Source organism: Oncorhynchus nerka, linkage group LG7 (genome assembly GCF_034236695.1).
Source record: "Oncorhynchus nerka isolate Pitt River linkage group LG7, Oner_Uvic_2.0, whole genome shotgun sequence".
Lineage (NCBI taxonomy): Eukaryota > Metazoa > Chordata > Actinopteri > Salmoniformes > Salmonidae > Oncorhynchus > Oncorhynchus nerka.
The window spans coordinates 31,314,284-31,337,855 of record NC_088402.1 but is presented as its reverse complement, the minus strand read 5'-3'; the positions used below and the strand labels follow the sequence as shown (position 1 = coordinate 31,337,855).

The 23,572-nt window shown below is 41.0% G+C and overlaps 1 protein-coding gene across 4 annotated transcripts in view; it reads right to left on the bottom strand.

Moving 5' to 3' along the window:
- LOC115131459 (phosphatase and actin regulator 4A-like) overlaps positions 1-23,305 on the bottom strand; it is a 47,559-nt gene extending 24,254 nt beyond the window's left edge. Inside the window, exons 1-3 of one of the 4 annotated variants that reach the window (XM_065020423.1) lie at positions 23,027-23,305; positions 18,562-18,681; positions 7,710-7,754 (exon numbers count right to left, since the gene is read on the bottom strand). In XM_065020423.1, coding sequence (XP_064876495.1) covers positions 7,710-7,722 — 13 coding nt within the window. In that variant the 5' untranslated portion in view covers positions 7,723-7,754; positions 18,562-18,681; positions 23,027-23,305. The remainder of the gene's footprint in view (positions 1-7,709; positions 7,755-18,561; positions 18,682-23,026) is intronic. The other 3 variants (XM_065020424.1, XM_065020425.1, XM_065020426.1) reach the window with 3 other exon arrangements.
- Between the last annotated feature and the right edge of the window lie 267 nt (positions 23,306-23,572).

Below are 23,572 nucleotides of genomic sequence, written 5' to 3'. Positions count from 1 at the left end.
AGGTGTCATGTTGCACACCCGAAGTCAACCATATAGCCGATAATGTACATGTGATGTTGTACAGAAGGCCAGCTGAATGTTAGAGCTGTTGCTGACAGCTTAATTGAAACACTTTTCTTATTTTATGGATGGATTGTTTGGATGGACAGCTTGAGGAGAGAACTGTTGAGGAGGAGAGAAGACACTAGCATAACAGCTCACCTAAGATGCCCCAACACAATGCTAAATCAACACCACAATATCTCAGTGCATGCTAAATTCTAAACCAAAGCACATATTTCCTCAATAGGCGTTTCTGCTTTCTAAAACCGTCCATTCTTTCACAGTGGGACTATTGGGGGAAGTGAACTAACAGAGGAGCAGGAGATTTCAGTGAATGCTTCATGTGTCAGTCAGAAATCCCTGTTAAGCATGGAGAAACAGCAAATCTTCCTTCAGTCCTGTTGTACTGAACTGTATTAGCAGTGAGTGGTGTGGTTACATGTAATCAGTCTGTTTAGAGTGAAAGGGAGAGGGGAGAAATAGCTAAGGAGATAAGGTTAGTTAGAGGGATGGAGGTAAGAAGAAGGTATGTCAGAGAGGGCTGTGCACTAGACTAGGGATGCAACCCCTTCAAGTCTGCAAACACATTCCATGTACTGACAATCAAACAGCAGACTTGACAATTGCCAGACCAGTCAGTGTTGCCTGGTCGACTGCGAAGCAAATTTGTGAATAGCTAGGCCTATAACCTAACAAACTAGCGAGGATTTTGAATCGCTCCTGGAAAATAAATCTTGCAGAGATTAATAAATGCCTACACTCAAACTCAGTCTGTGGCAAAACATAACAGATTAGCCCACCTAAAAATGTGATAAACTGCTATGAAAAACACAGTAACCCTTGCTGGAAGATAAATGTTTTCTCTAAGTAATACCAATAGCAACGTGCAGAAAGTCCATCTCAAACTATGATTGGGAGCATGAAGGAATCAACAGTTGCTCCTTCCCTTAGCCTAGCTATAATTGCCTAAGACTAAGTGAATTAGTAGCCTAATTAACCTACGCAGTCACAGAACTGCATTTACTCAACCATTAAAGACTAGCCTACAATAAAAGACAACCAAACTCACATAGCCCGAGTTGAACTGTGTGAATAAAATGGTTCGTGCTAACAGACGTGGCTGTGGCTTGCTATATGAAGCAAGCAGACAGGTAACGAAGCATTCAGTTACTGTTTGATTGAACGTTACATTTGCATTGATGTCAGAGTGATGAGGGACAAGAGAGTGCTCAGTACCAGGCAGTTAGCAAGTTTGGTAGACTAATGACCATCAACAGCATCAGAGCTTGGACAAGCCTAGTTACCGTGGCAAAACGGTCACGTGGAGTTTGACTGCGTTCGTGACTTGTGACTGCCGATGTGGCTGTAAAAACGGTCACCGTAACAGACCTAGGTCTGATGGTCGGAGACAAGCGTGCCGGTTCCGGTATCTCAGAAACGGACCGCCCTCCTGGGCTTTTCAAGCATGAGTGTCTAGAGCTACTGAGAATGGTACGACAAACAAAAAACATCCAGTCCTGTGGGCACATACATCTTCTTGAGGAGAGGTCGAAAGAGAAATAATCCCGGTTCCTGTTGAGTCATGCTGATGGCAGTCAGGATTGTGTGTAAGCAGCATGAGTCCAGGGCCCCATCCTGCCTAGTGTCAACGGTACAGGCTGGTGGCAGGGGTATTATAGTGTGGGGAATGTTTTCCTGGCACATGTTAGGTCCCTTGATACCAATTGAGCAACGTTTCCATACCCCAAAGAATTCAGGATGTTCTGGAGGCAAAGGGGGGGTCTGACCCAATACTAGATGGGTGTACCTAACAAACTGGCCACAGTGTAATAATAATAATAATAATAATAATAATAAACCATTTGGCAGACACTTTTATCCAAAGTGACTTAGAGGCGCATGCATATTTTTTTACTTTTTTAAAATTATTATTTTTTTTTTTTTAACTTATGGGTGGTGCCGGGAATTGAACCTACAAGTGACATGCTCTACTAACTGAGCTACACCATAAATCAATGAACGATTGACAGACTAGTTGTCTGTGCGAATGTGCAGCTTGTTTGTTGACACTGTAAAGCACCTCAATGGCACAGGCAACTATGATGAAGTCAATGAGTTGACACGGAACATAACACCTAAACCGTTCAATTACAGGTAGAACAATTCTTGGCTCAATAACTTACTTCACACAAGTTCAAACCTATGTCAATGTTTCAAACAGTAGATATTTTTACATGTGTAACCCAAAAAAGTAGCCAACTATTCTGAATGAAGTTGTCAGTGTGTGAATGTCCACAGTGAATTACCTTAACTTTGAATGTGTGTGTGTGCGTGCGTCTTCTCAAATCTGACACGACTCCATTCCAAAACCTTTGCCTCTGTTGAGCTATAGCGCACACCACTGTAGCCCTCTCTAGAGGTGGAACCAAGTAACGACACAAAAGAGCTCTTTCAAGGGGAAATGACAGGCAGGAATGTTAGGAATGCGAGGCTATAGGTGATCTTTTTGATAAAAAGGTCCTAATCAGGCCCACTACCCTGGGAACCATCCCTGGCTGTCAGCTGGTCTCTATTGGGAAACCATAGGAAACAGATTCTGTGAAAATGAATAGGTAGATTTTTTTCTCCTCGTCACATCTACTATGGAAAAAAAAACAGTTAAGCTGAATAAAAACATGCTACTGCATGACTCAATTCATCAGTATTGTGGAATTTGTGTTATCAAGTCACACACAGGAGTCAAGGGCAAATATGGTCTTCTTATTGCTTACAGTTGAAGTCGGAAGTTTACATACACTTTAGCCAAATACATTTAAACTCAGTTTCACAATTCCTGACATTTAATCCTAATAAAAATTCCCCGTTTTCAGTCAGTTAGGATCAACACTTTATTTTAAGAATGTGAAATGTCTTTCACAAACTTCCCACAATTCCTTCTGACAGAGCTGGTGTAACGGAGTCAGGTTTGTAGGCCTCCTTGCTCGCACACACTTTCAGTTCTGCCCACAAATGTTCTAGAGGATTGAGGTCAGGGCTTTGTGATGGCCACTCCAATACCTTGACTTTGTTGTCCTTAAGCCATTTTCCCACAACTTTGGAAGTATGCTTGGAGTCCTTGTTCATTTGGAAGACCTATTTGCGACCAAGCTTAAACTTCCTGACTGATGTCTTGAGATGTTGTTTCAATATATCCACATAACTTTCTTTCCCCATGATGCAATCTATTTTGTGAAGTGCACCAGTCCCTCCTGAAGCAAAGCACCCCCACAACATGACGCTGCCACCCCCGTGCTTCACAAATGGGATGGTGTTCTTCAGCCTGCAAGCCTCCCCCTTTTTCCTCCAAACATAACGATGGTCATTATGGCCAAATAGTTCTATTTTTGTTTCATCAGACCAGAGGACATTTCTCCAAAAAGTATGATCTTCGTCCCCATGTGCAGTTGCAAACCATAGCCTGGCTTTTTTTAAATGGCGGTTTTGAAAACAGTGGCTTCTTCCTTGCTGAGTAGTCTTTCAGGTTATGTTGTACCCGTTTCCTCCAGCATCTTCACAAGGTCCTTTGCTGTTGTTCTGGGATTGACATACACTTTTCGCACTGAAGTAGGTTAATCTCTAGGAGACAGAAAGCATCTTGTTCCTGAGCGGTATGACGGCTGCATGGTCCCATGGTGTTAATACCTGCGTGCTTGTACAAATGAACGTGGTATCTTCAGGCATTTGGAAATTGTTCTCAATGATGAACCAGAATTGTGGAGGTCTACAATTATTTTTCTGAGGTCTTGGCTGATTTCTTTAGATTTTCCCATGATGTCAAGCAAAGAGGCACTGAGTTTGAAGGTAGGCCTTGAAATACATCCACAGGTACACCTCCAATTGACTCAAATTATGTCAATTAGTCTATCAGAAGCTTCTAAAGCCATGACAATTTTCTGGAATTTTCCAAGCTGTTTAAAAGGCAAAGTCAACTTAGTGTATGTAAACTTCGGACCTACTGGATTTGTGATACAGTGAATGATAAATGAAATAATCTGTCTAAACAATTGTTGGAAAATGTACTTGCGTTATGCACAAAGTAGATGTCCTAACCGATTTGCCAAAACTATAGTTTGATAACTACTTAAACTTACTCATAAAAACAGCAGCTCTTTGCTGTATTCATTGCGTCTCTCTAGATATGTTTTTTTAAAAAAGTGTTAAAAATCTCACATTAATCAACTTTGCTTTGCGTTGGAGGCTTCTTACGGTCTATGGCACGAGGAAACTTTGCAGACATTAATCTGAGCCGTAGACCTACAGGTGCACTTAATTTGCGGTCTGGATTGCGATGACCGGTTGGTGACGACTGCTATAGGCCTAATGTGTGTTGGTCAACCAGGCCCTAACATTTCCAAGGGCCATATTTATAAACGTTCCGTAGGCACAAAGGAAGGCATACGCCACTGTAAGCAAACTTTGGCATATATTTTAAAAAACTAAATTGACGTGAGAATGTGCGGTCCTCCATGGACACTTTGACCCATACGAACACACAAAAAAAACTGGAGAAATTAGAAACTGCGACTGATGGCAGGTGGATGAAACTCGAGAAACGCTTAGAAATGTATACCATTGTGTAAAACATAGAAATATTACATCTCACATATTATATATGAAGAAGAGTTCCCTGGAGTGCACACAAAAAAACACGTTGGATCATTATTCAAAAGAGATTGGTTTTTGCAAAATAACCCCTCAAATAAATTGTACAGCTTAATTGGGAGTCATATTTAATTGGATCTGTAATTATTAAACAAGAGTTGCATGTTATGAAATGTATTCTCAAATAATAAGGTGAACAGTAGGACAAATGACATTTAAACTGATGCCGTTTTCAATGCCTCAGTCGGGCAGATACATGTTATCACATGTTCGTTGTGCAGAACTGTCAATGTAATAATGGCCCTGCCATTGTCAGTTACAATCAGGGTAATTACCACACCTGAAGGTGTTATGCAATTGGGTAGCTTTGACAATCAAATGGGTGGGTATAAAAAGACATGCAATTACAATGTGTAATGATGCACAATGGCTGCTTTGGCACTGTTGGAAGATTTGCCAAATGGAAGAATTTGGAGAGATCAAATTTTCAGAGACCAGCGAGATTTACTGGCCAATGATTAGTGACTTATGAGGCGGTTCAGATTACCAAGAGCTGGATGTCTGTGCTGTATTGGGCCCAGCTTTACAGAGAAGCACCCGCAGATACCAAGCCATGCCTGTCCTACTTCAAGTCCCAACAACCCTCGGATTTCTGGCAACCGGCACTTTTCAAAGGGAATTGGCTGAGAGATCCCTGACCTACCTTTAGTCATGTTATGCCAGACGTGTTAGGAGGTATAATTGGATTGACGCACTTCTAGATAAGTTTCCTTACACGGTGTGTGAACAGGCAAATTAAAAAAGTGCAATTTGCAGCAATGTTCGGTTTCCCAAATGTATTCGGTGCTATTAACTGCACTCATGTTGCTATAAGGTCACAGCGTAAGAATGAATTAGCTTTCATTAAATCGAAAGCATTTGCATTCTATTAATGTCTAAATCAAATGTGATGCGGACATGGTACTGACTAATGTAGTGGCTCGGTGGCCTGGGTCAACCCATGACTCATTGATATGGAGAAACAGCAGTGTTGGGTGCAGACTTGAGGCCGGAGCTGTGCGTGATGGCTGGCTTCTAGTTACGGATGAGTAATGTAGAAATTCTAAATCAATTGCAATTTCTCTACTGCAGTGCCTAACCCATTCACTAAATCTTGCAGGCGACAGTGGCTATTCCCTCAAGCGGTGGCTGCACACCCCTTTTTCCAACCCACAGAGCACAGAGGAACTACAATGTGCACCATTGCCAGGTACGTGCTGTTGTGGAACACACCATCGGGCTTCTGAAGAGCAGAAGCGACGACTCAGGCGGAAACCTTTTATACAAGCCTGAATAGGTCTGTGACATTGTGGGGCCTGTGTGCTGTGATATACATAATGTTGCACAGCTAAGGAACGTGGCTTTACCCCCTGACGCTGTTGGTTGTGTTGGCCCCGACCACTATCCCCAGGCGTTTGAACCAAACGCAGCTGCCGTAAGCCAGCGTGTGGATGTGATTCATCGCTTGTAAAAACACAAGGTATGCAAACAAATAACATTTTTGGGGTAATTCTTTCAATGTACAGCTTATATCACACAAAATATGTATTATTTCCTTCAACTCCCTGGCAGTCTCATTAATATGGTCGATGGTGTCTCTTTGCGTTTGCAGGACTGCATCTGTGTGAACACGGACACTGGAGGGTTGTGACGCACAAGGTGCAGTGGCGGCTGGGCGCACTCAGCTCCTGCTCAGCTGCAGCTCCACTGACCCAGTTGGTACAGGCAGCGACCAAAAACAATAGAAAATGCCAATTGTTTGTGTAAATAAATGTTTAAAACAACTTGAATGCATTTGGTTTACTCTTTTCAAAACGAGGGAATACTAATTACATACCTGAATTGTCTGTGTCCCCCTCCACCAGCATCCAGAGCATCTGCCACAAGCGCCTTTTTGGCATTTGTAATGCATACACTGTGTCCACACTTTTTATTTTCTTGCTTCAACCTCGGGATTTGCCGTCATGCACACAGTATGGATGAATATTAATTAGTGGCGTTTCACTGACTATTTCTAGGAAACTATGGCCGTTAAAAAGGGCGGGGACAAGGCGCTCCAAATTTCGAGTTGATCGTGATTTATGAAGGGGAACCGGCGTGGGACATGGGTGCGCACTGTGTATAACTGTGTTATATATCAGAATATTTTTGTCCGTACACCACCATTTGACGTGAATCCTCTGCACAGTTTAATAAATGAGAACCCAGACCAGCCCCCACACATCTTTCACTGCCTGGCTTAGGAAGGCCACACACACAGTAACCATCACATGATGTGGATTAGCTTCCAGTACAAACAAGTCACACCTCTCATTCAATTATCATATTCAGTCTTTCAGATAAAACCACCTTACAAATAACTGACATTGTTCAACAGTTTCAGAAAAAAAATAAAAAAACATTCATCAGAACAAACAAAATCACCAACAGAAACAGCATTTTACTCACATCTATACTCTGATTGTACAACCATTTGAGCCTTTCATAGATCAATTAACAGAACAGATACGTCTGTGACAAGGACAGGCAGCAACTACAGAGTCTGGACCAGATACTATGTCCTCTTCCATGGACTCACACGGAGGTCCTTCTGCGGTTGAAACAAGAGACTAGAGCCAAGGCTGTGTGGGGCTGGTAGAGAAAAACAGCTGTTTCCTAACCTTTACAGGTGTGTCCTATGCTTGGGGAAAGACCCAATCAGATAGCCCCATACAGGTGGGTGCTCTGGGACAGGCCCAATCAAATAGCTCTGTTGAAACAGTCAGGGGCTATGTGTCGCGTTGAGGCCACCCCATAAGGGATAGGACTACAGAGTATCGCCAACGCAGCCACTTTATACTATTAGTGTTGACTCACCACTTTCGGCTTTCCTGATACCATGTCTGATAGTAATCTCCAAAAGCACATGACATGTATGACATGTTAGAAATTAAGCAGGCTATGATAGAATAGGATACAGGCCTACATAGAAATCATACTTTTCTTACCCCGATTTGCCATCACAGAGTCCAAAGCACAGCAGACAACAGCTCCTGAGTCAGACAAAACAAGGGACGAAACTGAGCAAATGAGGAAGTAGAATTAACAGATTAAAATAGGCACCATCAGACACAAACAAATGCAATGACTGTGTGTGTGTCAATGGAGACCATCATCGGATGTCCTTATCCCTCATATAAGAGTGTTGGTTAAAAAGAGTAATTCACACCATATTAGATCATCTTTCCAGCAGGCCTAGCGTTGTCTTTAAGGAGGGGGAGAGGAGCCACAGAGTAGTAAAATGGTGCTCTCCTCTCATCTCCCCAACAGACTAAGACAAACCTCAATCAGGAAGAAGAAGTTTAGTTACCGTAAAATGAATAGCTCTAGCCCCATATTCAAAATGGTTTATCAGAGTCTCTAACACATGGAGCTTAGAAATCAGTCTCTCGCCTTCCCTGGCAGTCCCAAGTTATGAACATGGCCCTTAATCCTCTGGCTGCTAACTACCGGTGGTGTTCACTGCGTTAATGGACCCTCAACAGACAGGAAAATAATTAATTGATGTTGAGCTTTCCACTTCAGACACAGAAACACATGCCATGTTTACTCATACACACGATTCATTTAGGACTCTGGGCACATGGGACAGTTGTTTTTAAAACAAACATACATACCAAACCATAACATAACATACATACAACCTGCAGTGAAGCTGCTGAACATTTACATTCAGTCATCTAGCAGACTCCCATCCAGAGCGACCCAAGGTCAAGCTCCCCGCCCAACTGCATGTCGACAGATCTCCCACCAATTCAAATCAGGACCCGAACCAGTGACCTATCGGCCACCGACCTAAACTCCCATCAGCCAGGCCAACAACCATCCAAGATTCCCCCACAATTCCCCGAGAGCTGCCCATCAACCATCAGAGACCCCCTCTACCTCCATTCACCACCCCCAAACAAATAGATTTAGTGTTACAGGCCACAATATCTTCAAGACTCAGATTGATGATTTACACAATCCCAAAGAGCAGATAGAAGTGAAGGGGGAGGCAATGTGAAAGAGACCCAGGTTATGGAGAAATGAACCAGTGTCAGTGTGAATGTCTGTCTGGATTTTAAAACCCAGCCAAAAGCCATCAGGGGCTGACTTGTCTATTGCCCAGTCTTTTTGATGTGCTCCAAGCAAGCTTAGGGAACAGATTCAAGCAGGGTTGCATCACAGGTCCTAAATGTTTGTTAGCCAATTACAACCACCACCGTACCAGCTGCACAGCTTCCGCTTATTAACAGAAACAAGCTTCCTGCCATCCAGGACCTCTACCAGGCAGTGTCAGAGGAAGGCCCTAAAAATGGTCAAAGTCTCCAGCCATCCTAGTCATAGACTGTTCTCTCTGCTACCGCACGGAAAGCGGTACCGTAGCACCAAGTCTAGGTCCAAGAGGCTTCTAAACAGCTTCTACCCCGAGCCATAAGACTCCTGAACACCTAATCAAAATGGCTACCCAGACTATTTGCATTGCCCCCCATCTATGCATAGTCACTTTAATAACTCTACCTACATGTACATATTACCTCAACTAGTGCCCCCACACATTGACTCTGTACCGGTACCCCCGTGTGTGTGTGTGATATATATATATATATATTAGTTTTGCCATAGTTACTTTACTGCTGCTCTTTAATTATTTGTTACTTTTATTTCTTATGTTTTTTAACTGCATTGTTGGTTAGTAAGCATTTCACTGTAAGGTCTATTCAGCGCATGTGACTAATACAATTTGATTTTGACATGTGGAGGCGATATCATGTAGGGTTTCTTTATTACAGCCTATTACATGACAAACAATGTATAAACAAAGCACCAGTTAATTACGTTACTCTCTATTCTGACAATGGGACGGGCCAAGTGTAGCCGGTGACTTATTACATTAAATGGAAGCCTATGTCTGTATATGGTCTGCAGGAACAATCACCTCTTCAAGTGATCAGATACCTTTCCTGTAATCACAGTTTAGGACAGCTTAACAGGGTATACAGGGAGGCTCAGAGCAGCTCCATGAACTGAGAGAGAAACAGTCAGTGGGATTGTTTGTTCATTGAAGCAGATGCAACCAGACCCAGGGCTGGATCAGGACCTGACAAAGTGGATTACCAGAAAGGGCCAATCCCATGAAGATCACTACAGAATTGAACAGTCAATGCAGCAACACAGAATTATGTGGTCACCCAGCTTGTGAGGAGTAGGTGTGGTCCTGGAATATCATAGCAGGAAATGGGTAGGGCGGTGAGTGGTAAGTACAGCACTTTGGAATGTAGTAGTCCCTGAACAAAGTCTCCTGACCAAAATAAAAAGAATCCCTCCCTGCTGCCCACGTGACTAACCTGAGCAGAAACAAGGTTGGGTTGCGTTCAGCTATTCAAAACGTTGTAGAATGTCTAGATAGAAATACAGTGGAGGCCGGTAAGTATTCACACCCCGGGACTTTTTTTTTTTTTGTGTGTTACAAAGTGGGATTAAAATTTATTTAGTCTTTAAATATATATTTTTTACAATGTACACAAAATACTCAAACAAAATTTGAACATTTGTAAAAATAATAATAATAAAAAAAACAATAGTATTTCTTGATTAGATAGGTAACCCCGAGTCAATACAATTTAGAATTACCTTTGGAGCTGTCCACACCTGGATTGTGAAACCTTTGTCCATTATTCTTCAAGCTCTGTCAAATTGGTTGTTGATCATTGCAAGACTGGGGCTCCCGAGTGAAGCAGTGGTCAAAGACACTGCATCTCAGTGCTTGAGGCATCACTACAGACACCCTGGTTCGTATTCAGGCTGTTTCACAACCGGCCGTGATTAGGAGTCCCATAGGGCGACGCACAATTGGCCCAGCGTCGTCCGGGTTTGGCCGGTGAAGGCTCTCATTGCAAATAAACATTTGTTCTTAACGGACTTGCCTAGTTAAATAAAATGTGAAAGACAACCATTCTCAGGTCTTGCCAGATTTTAGACAAAAAAGCTAACAAGGCGACTCAGGAACATTCCCCTGTCTTATTGGTAAGCAACCCCAGTGTAGATTTGGCCTTGTGTTTTAGGTTATTGTCTGATAAAAGGTGAATTAATCTCATGGAAAGCAGACTGAACCAGGTTCTCCTCTAGGATTTTGCCTGTGCTTAGGTCAATTGCATTTATTTTGTATCCTGAAACACTCCCCAGTTAACACTTGAACTGCCGTAGGCCACATTATGATTTAAATTATCAGCCCACAAAAAAGCTATGACCTGCTCCTTCCCTGACTTTTCCTTAAAAAAGGTTGGTATTTTACACTGCTCATTTGTCAGAATTGAAAATCACACACTGAAAAGTATGAGCCCTTGTACCTGTTTTTCCTCACACCTATTCCTAACTTAAAATCAGCCAACACAATGTGCTGTAGGACTTTGGAACCCAGCCAGGCACTAATGCAGTCTCTCGCTCTTCACTGAATGAATGACAAATGGATAATTGTGCACCTTACTTCACAATTGCATTTAAATTAGGCCTAACTGAATAAGGAGGGTAAAAGAGGTTGATTTCATTTAGAAACACAATGAGTTTGTGTTATGCCTATTAAAATCAGCAGTAAATCTTTTGACCGCATGCCTTGCAGGTTGATACCATTCTCTTTTATGATTTAAAAAGAAGCTGTTATGGGACTGTTTTATTTACTATAACTCTATTACTAATCAAATGTATCGGAATGGAAATGAAAACATGCTACATATTGCAGTAGGCCTTTAGAATAATGCAAAACATATACTTGACTATCTAGCAAAGCAAACGATGCCAGCCCACTTAATGAATGGCAAATGGGCGATAATTGTGTAAGTTACTTCACAATAGAATTTAAATTAGGACTGTAGTAGTGTGATGATGAGTAGTGTGAACAATAGTGTGATGATGAGCTGCCTATTTATCAGCGTTGGCACTCATTTTAATAATTTGATGGCACACCTTGCAGGTTGATCCCATTCTCTGACGTTTTACATTGTAAAAAGAAGCCGTTACAGGAATGTTTAATTTACTGTAACTATTACTAATTTAATGTAAGGGAAATGAAAACATGCCATGTGTTGCAGAAGGCCTTTAAAATAATACAAAACCGCCTTGACTCTAGCCAAGTTGATGAGGGGGAAACAAATGATGCCAGTCAACCTGCACATTGAAATTACACCAAAACTAATTTCACACATAAGAGTTAACCTATAGACAAGGTTAAATCGACAATAACCTGATGAGTGACAACATTAGGAAATTCAAATTGTACATGAAGAGAAGGGCGCATATTGTAATTGACAGATGTGGGGAAAGGAGCATTCCTTTATCAAATCCTCTTTCAGTCACATGCAGGTAAAACATTGTGATTTTAATTTTTTTATTTTTTATTTTACTAGGCAAGTCAGTTAAGAACAAATTCTTATTTTCAATGACGGCCTAGGAACAGTTAACTGCCTGTTCAGGAGCAGAACGACAGATTTGTACCTTGTCAGCTCGGGGATTCGAACTTGCAACCTTTCGGTTACTAGTCCAACGCTCTAACCACTAGGCTACCCTGCCGCCCCATTTCTATATAGTATCCGAAAAATAATATTCGAAAAATAATATTCTGCAGTTTCTATGACAATTACCTTTGTCAAATAACTCCAAATTCAAGAGGTCCAAACGACAATTTTTCGAAGAATATCCGTGTTGTCCATGTGCATTAGGCACATGACCACTCACGCAGCAGAATTGCTCTGGCTACTATAAGCAAAAACTAGAAACATAATAATCGTAAAATTAAAATATGCTATTCTGTCTTCAATGAATGGGTGCTAGAAACCAGATAGAAACTGATAATGGTGCATGTGACTTCAGTAAAATGTTGGTTAGCCGCCAGTGTCGAAATCAAGGCTTTTCATATCTGGGGAAAGATGAGACAAGGCCAGCGGGTGAGCAACTGTCCGAGACTGTGGCTTTGAGACTCGGGGAGCCTTACATGGGCAAAGGCAGAAATGTGACCACGGACAACTTCACATCAATTTCCATGGCAGACAAGTTGATTGCATAGACTAGCCTGCTCGGAACAGTGAATAAACAAAAGCGGGAGTTGCCCCCCTCTGCACAAAACATACCAGCGGAGGTGTACTCCACATCAGTGATGGAGAGTGGTAAAGCAACACTCACAGTGTACAGATATTAAATAAGAGTGTTTGCATCCTCAGCACCGTGCCTCCCACTGGATCTGGCATGTGACAATTACAAGCATTCCATAACATAATGCAGCCACAACTATGCTTGAAATTATGGAGAGTGTTGCATTGCATTTGACCCAAACATAACACTTTGTGTTCAGAACAAAAATTGAATAGCTTTGCCACATTCTTTGCAGTATTACTTTAGTGCCTTGTTGCAAACAGGATGCATGTTTTGGAATACTTGCAATCTTTACAGGCTTCGTTCTTTTCACTCTGAATTAAGTTAGTATTGTGGAGTAACTGCAATGTTGTTGATCCTTCCTCAGTTTTCTTCTATCACAGCCATTCAACTCTAACCGTTTTAAAGTCACCATTTGCCTCATGGTGAAATCACCGAGCGGTTTCCTTCCTCTTCGGCAACTGAGTCAGGAAGAACACCTATCTCTTTGTAATGACTGGGTGTATTGATACACCATCCAAAGTGTAATTAATAACTTCACCATGCTGAAAGGGATATTCAATGTCAGATTTTTTCTTTTCCCATCTACCAATAGGTGCTCTTCTTTGAGAGGCATTGGAAAACCTCCCTGGTCTTTGTGGTTGAATCTGTGTTTGAAATTCACTGCTTGACTGAGGGACTTTACAGATAATTGTATGTGTGGGGTACAGAGATGAGGTAGTCATTCAAAAATCATGTTAAACACCATTATTGAACAGAGTCCATGCAACTTAAGTGACTTTGCACATTTTTTACTCCGGGAACTTTAGGCTTACCATAACAAAGGGGTTGAAAAATCTAGAAAAACATAATCCCACTTTGACATTATTGTGACAAATAATCTCAATTGAATACATTTCAAATTCAGGACGTAAAAACAACATTTTGAAAAAGTCAAGGGGTGTGAAAACGTTATGAAGGCACTGCACGTCATGTAGAACAAAGAAGCCCTCTGAAATGTAGAATAAGGACTCTTGTCTGCTCTATATGACATTTCTATCTGCAACGTTCATCAACATGTGCCTAGTGAACATGGGTCCAAATCTCAAACAGGAAGTCAAATCTTTGACCTACATAGTGGTTCCTCCTTTAAAAGTTGCAGCGTACTGCGGCGCAGCTTGCATGATGCCGCAGAATTCTATGCCACATTATTTATGTGTGAACCACTGGTACTATTAATGCTAGTTAGTGCTAGTTTGACCACCAGAGGGCATCTTTGAGAAGCATTTGGAAGCCTGCAATAATAGCTGTATTAGAGATTGCGGGCACGCGGGAGACTGGGGTTCAAATCCCCGACAGGGAAGAAGGAGTAGGCAGTCCTCGTAAATAATATTTTGTTTTTAACTGATTCCATATGTGTTATTTCATAGTTGTGATGTCTTCACTATTATTGTACAATGTAAAAAACGAAGAAAAACCCTGAAATGAGTAGCTGTGTCCAAACTTTTGACTGGTACTTGCTTAATTAATATTAGGTTGTTTCTCTTCCAAAGAAAACAAAAACCCTCTGGGTTTCCATTAGGATGGAACGTAAAATATGGCGCTAATATGACGGTCGGGAGTACAGTACTGGTCTATTTAGCTAAAGAATCCAGTGTCCTGTAGGCACGCTGGAGACCAGGGTTCAATTCCCCGACGGGGAGGAAGGATGAAGCTGTCCTTGTAAATAAGAATTTACCATCCACTCCGGAGCCCCATCCAAAGTATCAAAATACAGAGAGGTGTTGGTAAAGGTATATTGTCCTGCTAATAGCCCATAATGGGCTATTATAATACTGTACATGCTGTCCAGGTCAGGATTACCAAAACATTTCTTTATTAACCTCTTAAGTCGACCCTCTACTTTTTTGAACATTCTGTTAAAAATCGCGCAACATTTCAGCGCCCTGCTACTCATGCCAGGAATATAGTATATGCATTTGCTTAGTCTGTGTGGATAGAAAACACTCAGACGTTTATAAAACTGGTTAAATCACTGCTGTGGCTTTACCAGAACGGCATTTACATCGAAAAGCACAGGAAAAACTGATCACTGAAAATGGGAAAATATATCCATGCGCTACTTGAACCCATTGATAAAGGTGAACCACAATGAATTGACTGAGGTTGCAGTACCTACAGCTTCCACACGGTGTCTAGAGTCTTGTCATTTCCCTTCGAGTTTTTTCTTGGTCAAACACATGCAGGGCACCGTATCTCCTCAGGTCTAGGACCGGATATTTTCGTTGAGTTTCTAGCCGGACATTTTTCCAGACGGACAGCTAATGATCTTTACATCGCCTCCTGATTAATTTTATCGCTTATTAACGTTTACTAATACATAAAGTTGCATTACAAACGTATTTCGAAGTGTTTTGTGAAAGTTTATCGTCGACTTTTTGAATTTTAAAAAATGACGTTACGTTTTGAAACGATGTTTTTTTCGTTTATCACACAGTCTACATATAACGATATCTAGGCTTTATATGGACCGATTTAATCGAAATAAAGACCCAAATAGTGTTTATGGGACATCTAGGAGTGCCAACAAAGAAGATGGTGAAAGGTAATGAATGTTTTCTATTTTATTGTGCGGTTTTGTGTAACGCCGAAATGCTAATTATTTTGTTTACGTCCTCTGTGGGTCTTTTGGGGTGTTACATGCTATCAGATAATAGCTTCTCATGCTTTCGCCGAAAAGCATTTTAAAAATCTGACTTGTTGCCTGGATTCACAACGAGTGTAGCTTTAATTCGATACCCTGCATGTGTATTTTAATGAACTTTTGAGTTTTAACTAATACTATTAGCATTTAGCGTAGTGCATTTGCATTTCCAGAGCTCTAGTTGGGACGCAAGCGTCCCGAGTAGAAGCAAGAGGTTAAAGACTATCAGAAAGAAAGTTGGTACTTATTTATTTTCATCTAAAGCCATGAATGAGTGAGTCACTCAGCTTTATATAGGTGCCAGCTATCAACTTGATAATATATTTAATTTTAATTTAATTTTACCTTTATTTCAGTTCAATTCTTATTTTGATAATATAATGAAGATGAGAACGACAGTTATTTAGTTTTCAAAAACACTAAAAGAGAGCAATTGTAATCTGAATAAAGCAATTGTAATCTGAATAAAGGCAAAAATATTTGTAAAGGCAAAAACATTTATTTCTGTTTTAGAGGGAGAGAAATGCTGGGCCAATTGTGCACCACCCATAAAGGCCAAAATATAGCCCTGCTTAATAGCCATAATGGTACGTACAACCTAACTGTGTGTTTGAAAAGTATTTTCCAGTATGCAACAATTTGCTTACCTTCATTAGAAAACTTTGTTCCAATATTTCTGTAATTCAGTGATAGTAATTCATTATGGATCCATAACTAAATAAACATCAGCATTTTGAAAGAGTATTTTTATTATTTTACTAACGAAAGCATAAAGATGTCATTATTAATTACATTGTTTTAGTTTGAACCTGCAGACTGGCACTAAGAACAGAACAGTGGGAACGTTTCCCTAGTCAGCGCCATTATTAGTGAAATGCCCCTAAAGTGTTGTCAGTGTGGCGGTCCAACCCCTCCCCCTTCCTCCCTTCCCCATGGGCTCGGTCGGTCTTCTGTGCGTGGCTCTGCAGCCCATCCTGTGCCCCCTGCCCCCTGCCCTCGCGCCTTGAACCTTACGCACTTTCAGTGGATACAGCTGGAGAACTTCAAGGCAGTCCCATTGTGTGCCACTCGGGCACACAATATATATTGTCCTGCTAATAACAAGGTTAATAATATATCTGTGAGAATATCAAATGGGATTTGATATCATTCTAAATTAATAATAATCACTTTGTTGAAAAAATAAATAATTGGAAATGATTTTGTTTTCAAATAATGTAAAATGAGGGAGAAAGAGGCCCTTCTTGAACATGGGACGAGACATTGTTACTAATTTGTAAATAAAGCCAGTTTTAGAATATTTTTTTTAGAGGGAGAAAAACCTACAGTCATCTCATGGGTCTCCCAGTCGAGGCCGCCATGGGTATTGAACCAACATCTGTAGCAACACAGTTTGCACTGCTATGCAGACCATTGTGCCACTCAGGTGCTGTACAATGTGACCGGACGGGAGTGGCATACAGTACTACAGTATGAGCAAAATAATCCTAACAAAATAAAATATTAAAAACCCTAGTGTTACATTTTAGTAAGTAATACTGAAGTCGTGCACAATTATCAGTTACCATTTAGGTTTATGTCGCCCATTCATTGTCAGTTAGAGACACAGTAGGACCCAAAAGCATAATCAGTGTCTAACTCCTTCGCGCTGGTCTGGAGTAATGAAGTGGTGACGCAGGGTACCGTACTGAACCACAAATTACCTCCAAGTCCCACGGCGTAAGCTCGCAACTTTTATCTACTGATGCACAGTATGTAAAGTAGAAAAGCCTCGGTGATACCGCTAGGCGTGATCGACTGGGTTTCCTTTTGAGGATATCCGACCGTAGTGTGCACACACCTTCAGCAAGTCGGGTTGGCTTATATACCCCCTCATTTCAAAGTGAGGAAAATCAATGAAGCGGGGGTGTTAACTTCTTGAAGCTAGGGGGCACTATTTTTATGTTTGGAAAAATAACGGCCTATTTCTCAGGACCAGATGCTAGAATATGCATATAGAAAGAAAACACTGAAGTTTTCAAAACTGTCTAAATATTGTCTGTGAGTATAACAGAACTGATATTGCAGGCGAAACCCTGAGGAAAATCCAATCAAGAAGCGCCTCTTATTTTGAAAACCTTCTGTTCCTTTGCATGCCTATCCTCCATTTAAAGGGATATCAACCAGATTCATTTTTCTCTGGCTTCCCTAAGGTGTCAGTCTTTAGACAGTTTCAGGCTTTTATTTTGAAAAATGAGCGAGAAAGATCATTGCGTAAGTGGATAGGTGGGGGCTCTCGGAGTGAGTTTTTGCGCTACAGAGTAAAGCCGCCATTGTTCCTCCCGCTGTTATTGAAAAACCTAAACACTCGGTTGATATATTATCGAATATATATTTTAAAAACTACCTGAGGAATGATTATAAAAAATGTTCCACATGTTTCTGTGGACATTATGAAGACTATTTGGAATTTCCATCTGCGATGTCGTGACCGCTCTGAACATAATGCGACAAACGTCGGTATTTTGGGTACAAAAACAATCTTTATGGAACAAAAGGAACATCTCGTGAGTGAAAACATCCGAAGATCAAAGGTAAAAGGTTCATTTGATTGCTTTTCTGATTTTCGTGACCAAGCTTCCTGATGCTAAGTGTACATAATGCTATGCTAGGCTATCGATAAACTTACAAACGCTTGGATTGCTTTCGCTGTAAAGTAACATTTCAAAATCTGAGACGACAGGTGGATTAACAAAAGGATAAGCTGTGTTTTGCAATATTGCACTTGTGATTTTATGAATATGAATATTTTTTTAGTAATATTATGACTGCTGCGCTATGCTATTCAGCGGTTGCTGATGACAATGATCCCGCGACAGGGATGGGTAGCGTCAAGAAGTTAAAGGAGGAACCACTGTATCAATCAGAAGGTAACAGCCCTGGCAAGGTGGCCAGTGAGCACGACTTGGACTAAGTAGAGCCCGTTCTGGGCCAACAGCTAGGTTACTTACTCACTTCAGAAGACCATAGGCCTTGTAACGTCCCCAGTCAGTAGTAGTGTCTGGGATTCCTGTGATTAGAGCCAAGTAGTGTCTGGGATTGCTGACTTCTGTGAAGGACTTGAATTATTTCTATATAAAAAGAGAAAAACAAAGTCAGTGAAGGTCAAACAAAATAACATACTCCTCATGGAAAACAGCCTGACAGACTGGAGGTGTGACTACTACTGCAGATTTGTATAGCGCTGTACTGTACTAGAGAGTGCTGACAACACTGAAGCCCTCTGGGGCCGATAAAACGCATACAGATCAATATCTCTACCAAGGAGAAGGTCAGGGACGGACACTAGGGACTAATACATCCAGACACATCATGACAACTTCACCTTGACAACATGAAAAACAAACCGCTTGAACTGATGAACCTAAACATGAACGTAGCTGCTGCACGTTGGAGATGTAAATAACCATTAGAACAGTCAGAACATAGGCTAGGCCGTCCTGTTTCAGCTGCAGCAATCTCACGCATGGTCAGCTATGCTCTGTCTAACCGGTTTGGCAATGTCCCTGCAGTGAGTAGACACTGACACAGAAACAGACACACGTGATGTCATTCCCCACGGCAGTAGCAGTGTACGTCTGTACGCCACTTAAATTAGCCTAACTAATCCCCACTGCCAGGGCATTAGGCTCAGGCACCTGTGGAACTAGACAGAGCTTGCCAAGTATCTGCCTGGTTATTATGCTTGCTTATATTGAATGGCATAATCAGTAGACTATTTCTTATAGGCCTACATGTATATAGCCAATGTCTTTGACCTTCACATGGATGCCTGAGTAAAGCCAATGTGAGGTTGCCCACAAATTGTTCACTACCGAGAAAGATCTGTGCTTCACTCAGTTCCATACTCAAAATTCCAAGCTGTGCATTAGGGCCTAGCTCATAGACTACTTCAATTCCCATGCAGATCTGGAGAGGTAGACTAGGCTAGCTTTTAAAAAGCAACAAATGACCTGTTATGAGCAGGCAGGAAAGGCAAACAAAATGTTCACCTGGCTGCTGCTCCTTTGTGTGGCCAATCTGAGAGTAAACTAGAGGTTAGACTAGGCCTCCATAATGCACAATATGTCCTGAACACTTGAAAAAGTAACAGATAGTCTCACACACCTCGGTCTAGCGCCATTGAACTTAAAATGGTGAGCAGAGCAGGTAATGACCCATCTCTCTGTGCTTATTGGTATGTTTAGGTGATTGTTTGACTGTTTTAGAGTCCTATGGCCTCTCTCTTGCATTAGGAAACCAGAACCTGACACAAAAAGGAATGAAGTGACAGGTGAAGGAAGCCAGATTTTCAGGTTTGGTAAGGTGATGCAGCCATGAGATTTTGGGTACTTTCATCAAAATGAAAGTGCGTGTGTGACCGTGTGGGTGCTCCTTCGACTGTACCAATTACATACACACATTGCCTACATGGGCGACATGTAGCCTAGCAGTTAGAGCATGGGCCAGTAATTGAAAGGTTGCTAGTTCAAATCCCTGAGCCATTAAGGTGAAAGAAAATCGGCAAATGTGCCCTTGAACAAGGCACCTAACCCTAATTGCGTCAGAATTGCCATTGATAATGCCAGACCCTGGCCATGACCCTACTATCCGAGGGTGTCTCAGGGGGAGTTACAATAAGCAAAAACACACATTTACAATTCACACGTTTATAATACACACTTGTACATGTGAGATCTAACAAATATAAGCACCTACCTAATGTTTGATGTTTTACCTATTAGGCTACAGATTAGTAATGCCACCTGTACCTGGCATTTGAAAAGTAACTTCTCAAACTGAAGCAACAAAACGCCTACATCAGGCTAAAAATGCATACATAAATTTACTTCTGGTGCTAAATCAGCTGCTCTCCATTTTCATTGTGAGATAGCGTTCATAAATATTGTAGAGAGCAACAACCAGTGCAGCTTATTCTGTACTCCCTGACATCTTATTAAAGGCTTGTTCCTAGAGCAGAGCGTAATGCTGCGAGCCTGGGAAGAGCTTGGAAGACCTGGGTGGGTACAATCACCCATTGTGTCGGGTTCATTCTGCAGCACTGGCCATGTCAACACACAGAGGGGGGGGCTTGTTATAATTTATTCATATAGCCAACTGACAGCAGAACAGTAACCATTAAAAGTCTGAAACAATGAACCACACATCATTAACTTTCCATTGGAAACAAATAGGCCCTAATTAACTACATGTAGGCCTATTAATCAGGTAGCATGGATGTGACGATGTGCTGAATTGGAAAGTGAAGAAATCTATCATTTTCTGTTCAGAAAAATTACATTACAACCTCCTCACTAAAACCATGGACTTGAACCCAGACTACAGATATCCATCACCTTTTGCAGTGAAGTGTTAAAGCAGCCTATATAAAACAAAGTGAAACAATAGTCTTACCTTTAAAATGACTGACTAGCATACAATTGAGTACCTCGATCTGATAAAACAATCCCTTTCTTTCATCTTCTCTCTAAAAAAAAACGGACGATTCAGACAAACCCTGAGGTATCCTATTCTACAGAGCTGTTTACCACCTCCAGTCAGCACTGAAGGCACTTGACACTTGTTGGAACAAGCAGAAATGGCTGTAAAGGAATTCCTGAGAGGTATTTGCTCCTCTACTCTCTAAATGAGTGGAAACTAAAACACCCAGCAACATGACAGTCTTATGTTTTACATGGTTACACAAGCGGTCTCTTTTCAATTCAAATCACAACCGTAATGAAACCAGAGAGATCAAACTGAATGAGGCACAGGGTAATTAAACTGGAGAAACTAATCATGCTGAATGACAACCCTCAAAGGGTTATTACTGTTTGCTTAGTCCTGCAACGAGCCATTGTTTACAGCCTGGCACCCTTGATCAACCAAACCTAAACTACTGTTTCACCAAAATAAAGTTTCCCATCAACAGAGGCATTTCCAATATCTCTAGGAACAATACTTACGATTTGGCATGTTGAATGTGTCCTTCGCTATCAAATAAGCATTTAAAATAAGTTTTATTTAGAGTCTCCCATTTTCTACCTGTGGGCTGCCATTGTAGTCCATTCTAGACCACGCGAGAGTAAGCGACATTCAAATCACACTACAAGAGACCCTGGATAAAAACGGGTTTTAAACACTTCTTTGATAGCGAAAGACACATTCAACCTGACATTTATATTTTAGTCATTTAGCAGACACTTATCCATAGCGACTTACAGCGAGTGTATTTTCATCTTAAAATAGCTAGGTGGGACAACCACATATCAGTCATAGTTACTTTATTGAGTTAAAATGTACTTACTATCAGCAAAGTCAAGTGTGAGCGTTTGTTCACCAAATAGTAGGGAGGTGAATCGTAAGTATTGTTTCAAGAGATATTAGATATGCCTCGACATGAAACGTTATTTTGGTGAAAACTAATAGTTTAGGTTTGGTTGATCAAGGACCCCAGAAATGAGCCATCTGTAAACAATGGCCCAATCTGTTTTTTTGCTGACATGATGATACACAATGTCCTGAAAACATTCATTACATTACATTTACATTTAAGTCATTTAGCAGACGCTCTTATCCAGAGCGACATACAAATTGGTGCGTTCACCTTAAGACATCCAGTGGAACAGCCACTTTACAATAGTGCATCTACATCATCTACATTCCAACTGATGACTGTCGTAGACAAAATAGACCTAGCCCATTTAAAACAGATTTTGTTGGCACGTGTGTGTGTGTGTGTGTGTTAAACTGCTTTTATGCCTATTTGATGGCATACAGATGGAAATAGTGTGAAATTGTGGTAAAAGTCAAGTCTATTCGGCCTTCAATAACCTATAAGATTGGCATTACAGGTGGGCAAACCAGAGCAGGGCACTGACTGAGTCTATCATCAAGCAGAAATAACTAATGCGCTAACTAACTTACCATCAACTTAGTATTTGATCGGCAAAATGTTGACTGTGCCATTAACGTTATAGTGGCACAAAATAATCGGCAAACGAGTTATGTTATGGAAAATGGGGTTGTGCATTGCACCCGACTTTACCTGGCTGGATAGCCAGCAAGCTAGTTGCACTAATTTATCATATAATTACTGTAGCTGGTTAGCTATAAGAACATTTAGTCAGACAGAATAAAGATTGACCTTACCTATAACGTTAATGAAAAGGCTAGCTAGCATGTTGATACACAAAACGTATGTGATATGATACACTACTATAGTAAAAGTACTGGAACTTACAAGTAAAATAGTTGACGTAAGCAAGCAACAGGTGGCTATAGTAGTTCAGAGTTCCGGCTAATGTCTGAATGACTAGCTATTCACTAACCAGTTAACTACTTTCCTGACCTAACAATGAACACAATAATGCATGTTCTCAGTGAGACGGTTATGTATCTTGAAAAATAAGATATAATAGCTAGCTATGCACTTACCTTTGAAATATTGTTCCAAAAGCTGAGTCGCTCGACTTAAATCCCCGTGTTAGCTACAACGCCGGAACTAGTTAAAATATCCAGCTAATTTAGCTACCTAAAGTGCCAAAACTCAAGCAACAACTAATATCAGGTTACTATAGTGTATACATTTTCATTTGCACATAGACTGCTTAGATAGATATTAACTTACGTAGTAGCTAGCTACCAATTTGAAAACTGTGCCCAGAAATCGCTGTTGAAAGTGGACAGATTAGTGAGTCTGCACAGGCGCACTGAAGATGTCAAATGAGGCGCACCACATTTGCAGTGACCTGTAGGTTATTCGTTTTTTTTTTGCGGCCTACTATTGTAGATGGTTGTGCTTTCCAAACATTGAGAATCAAAAGAAAGAATGCACTGGAAACAAACGTATACATCGAGGGTAGAAATGTTTAGCTAAGCTCGTACAAACAATGCGGCCACTCCGAGGATGGAATGGTAATGAAATGTCACGTAAAGTTTGACACAACAAAATGTTTGTTTGACTGTGAGGTGCATTGTTAG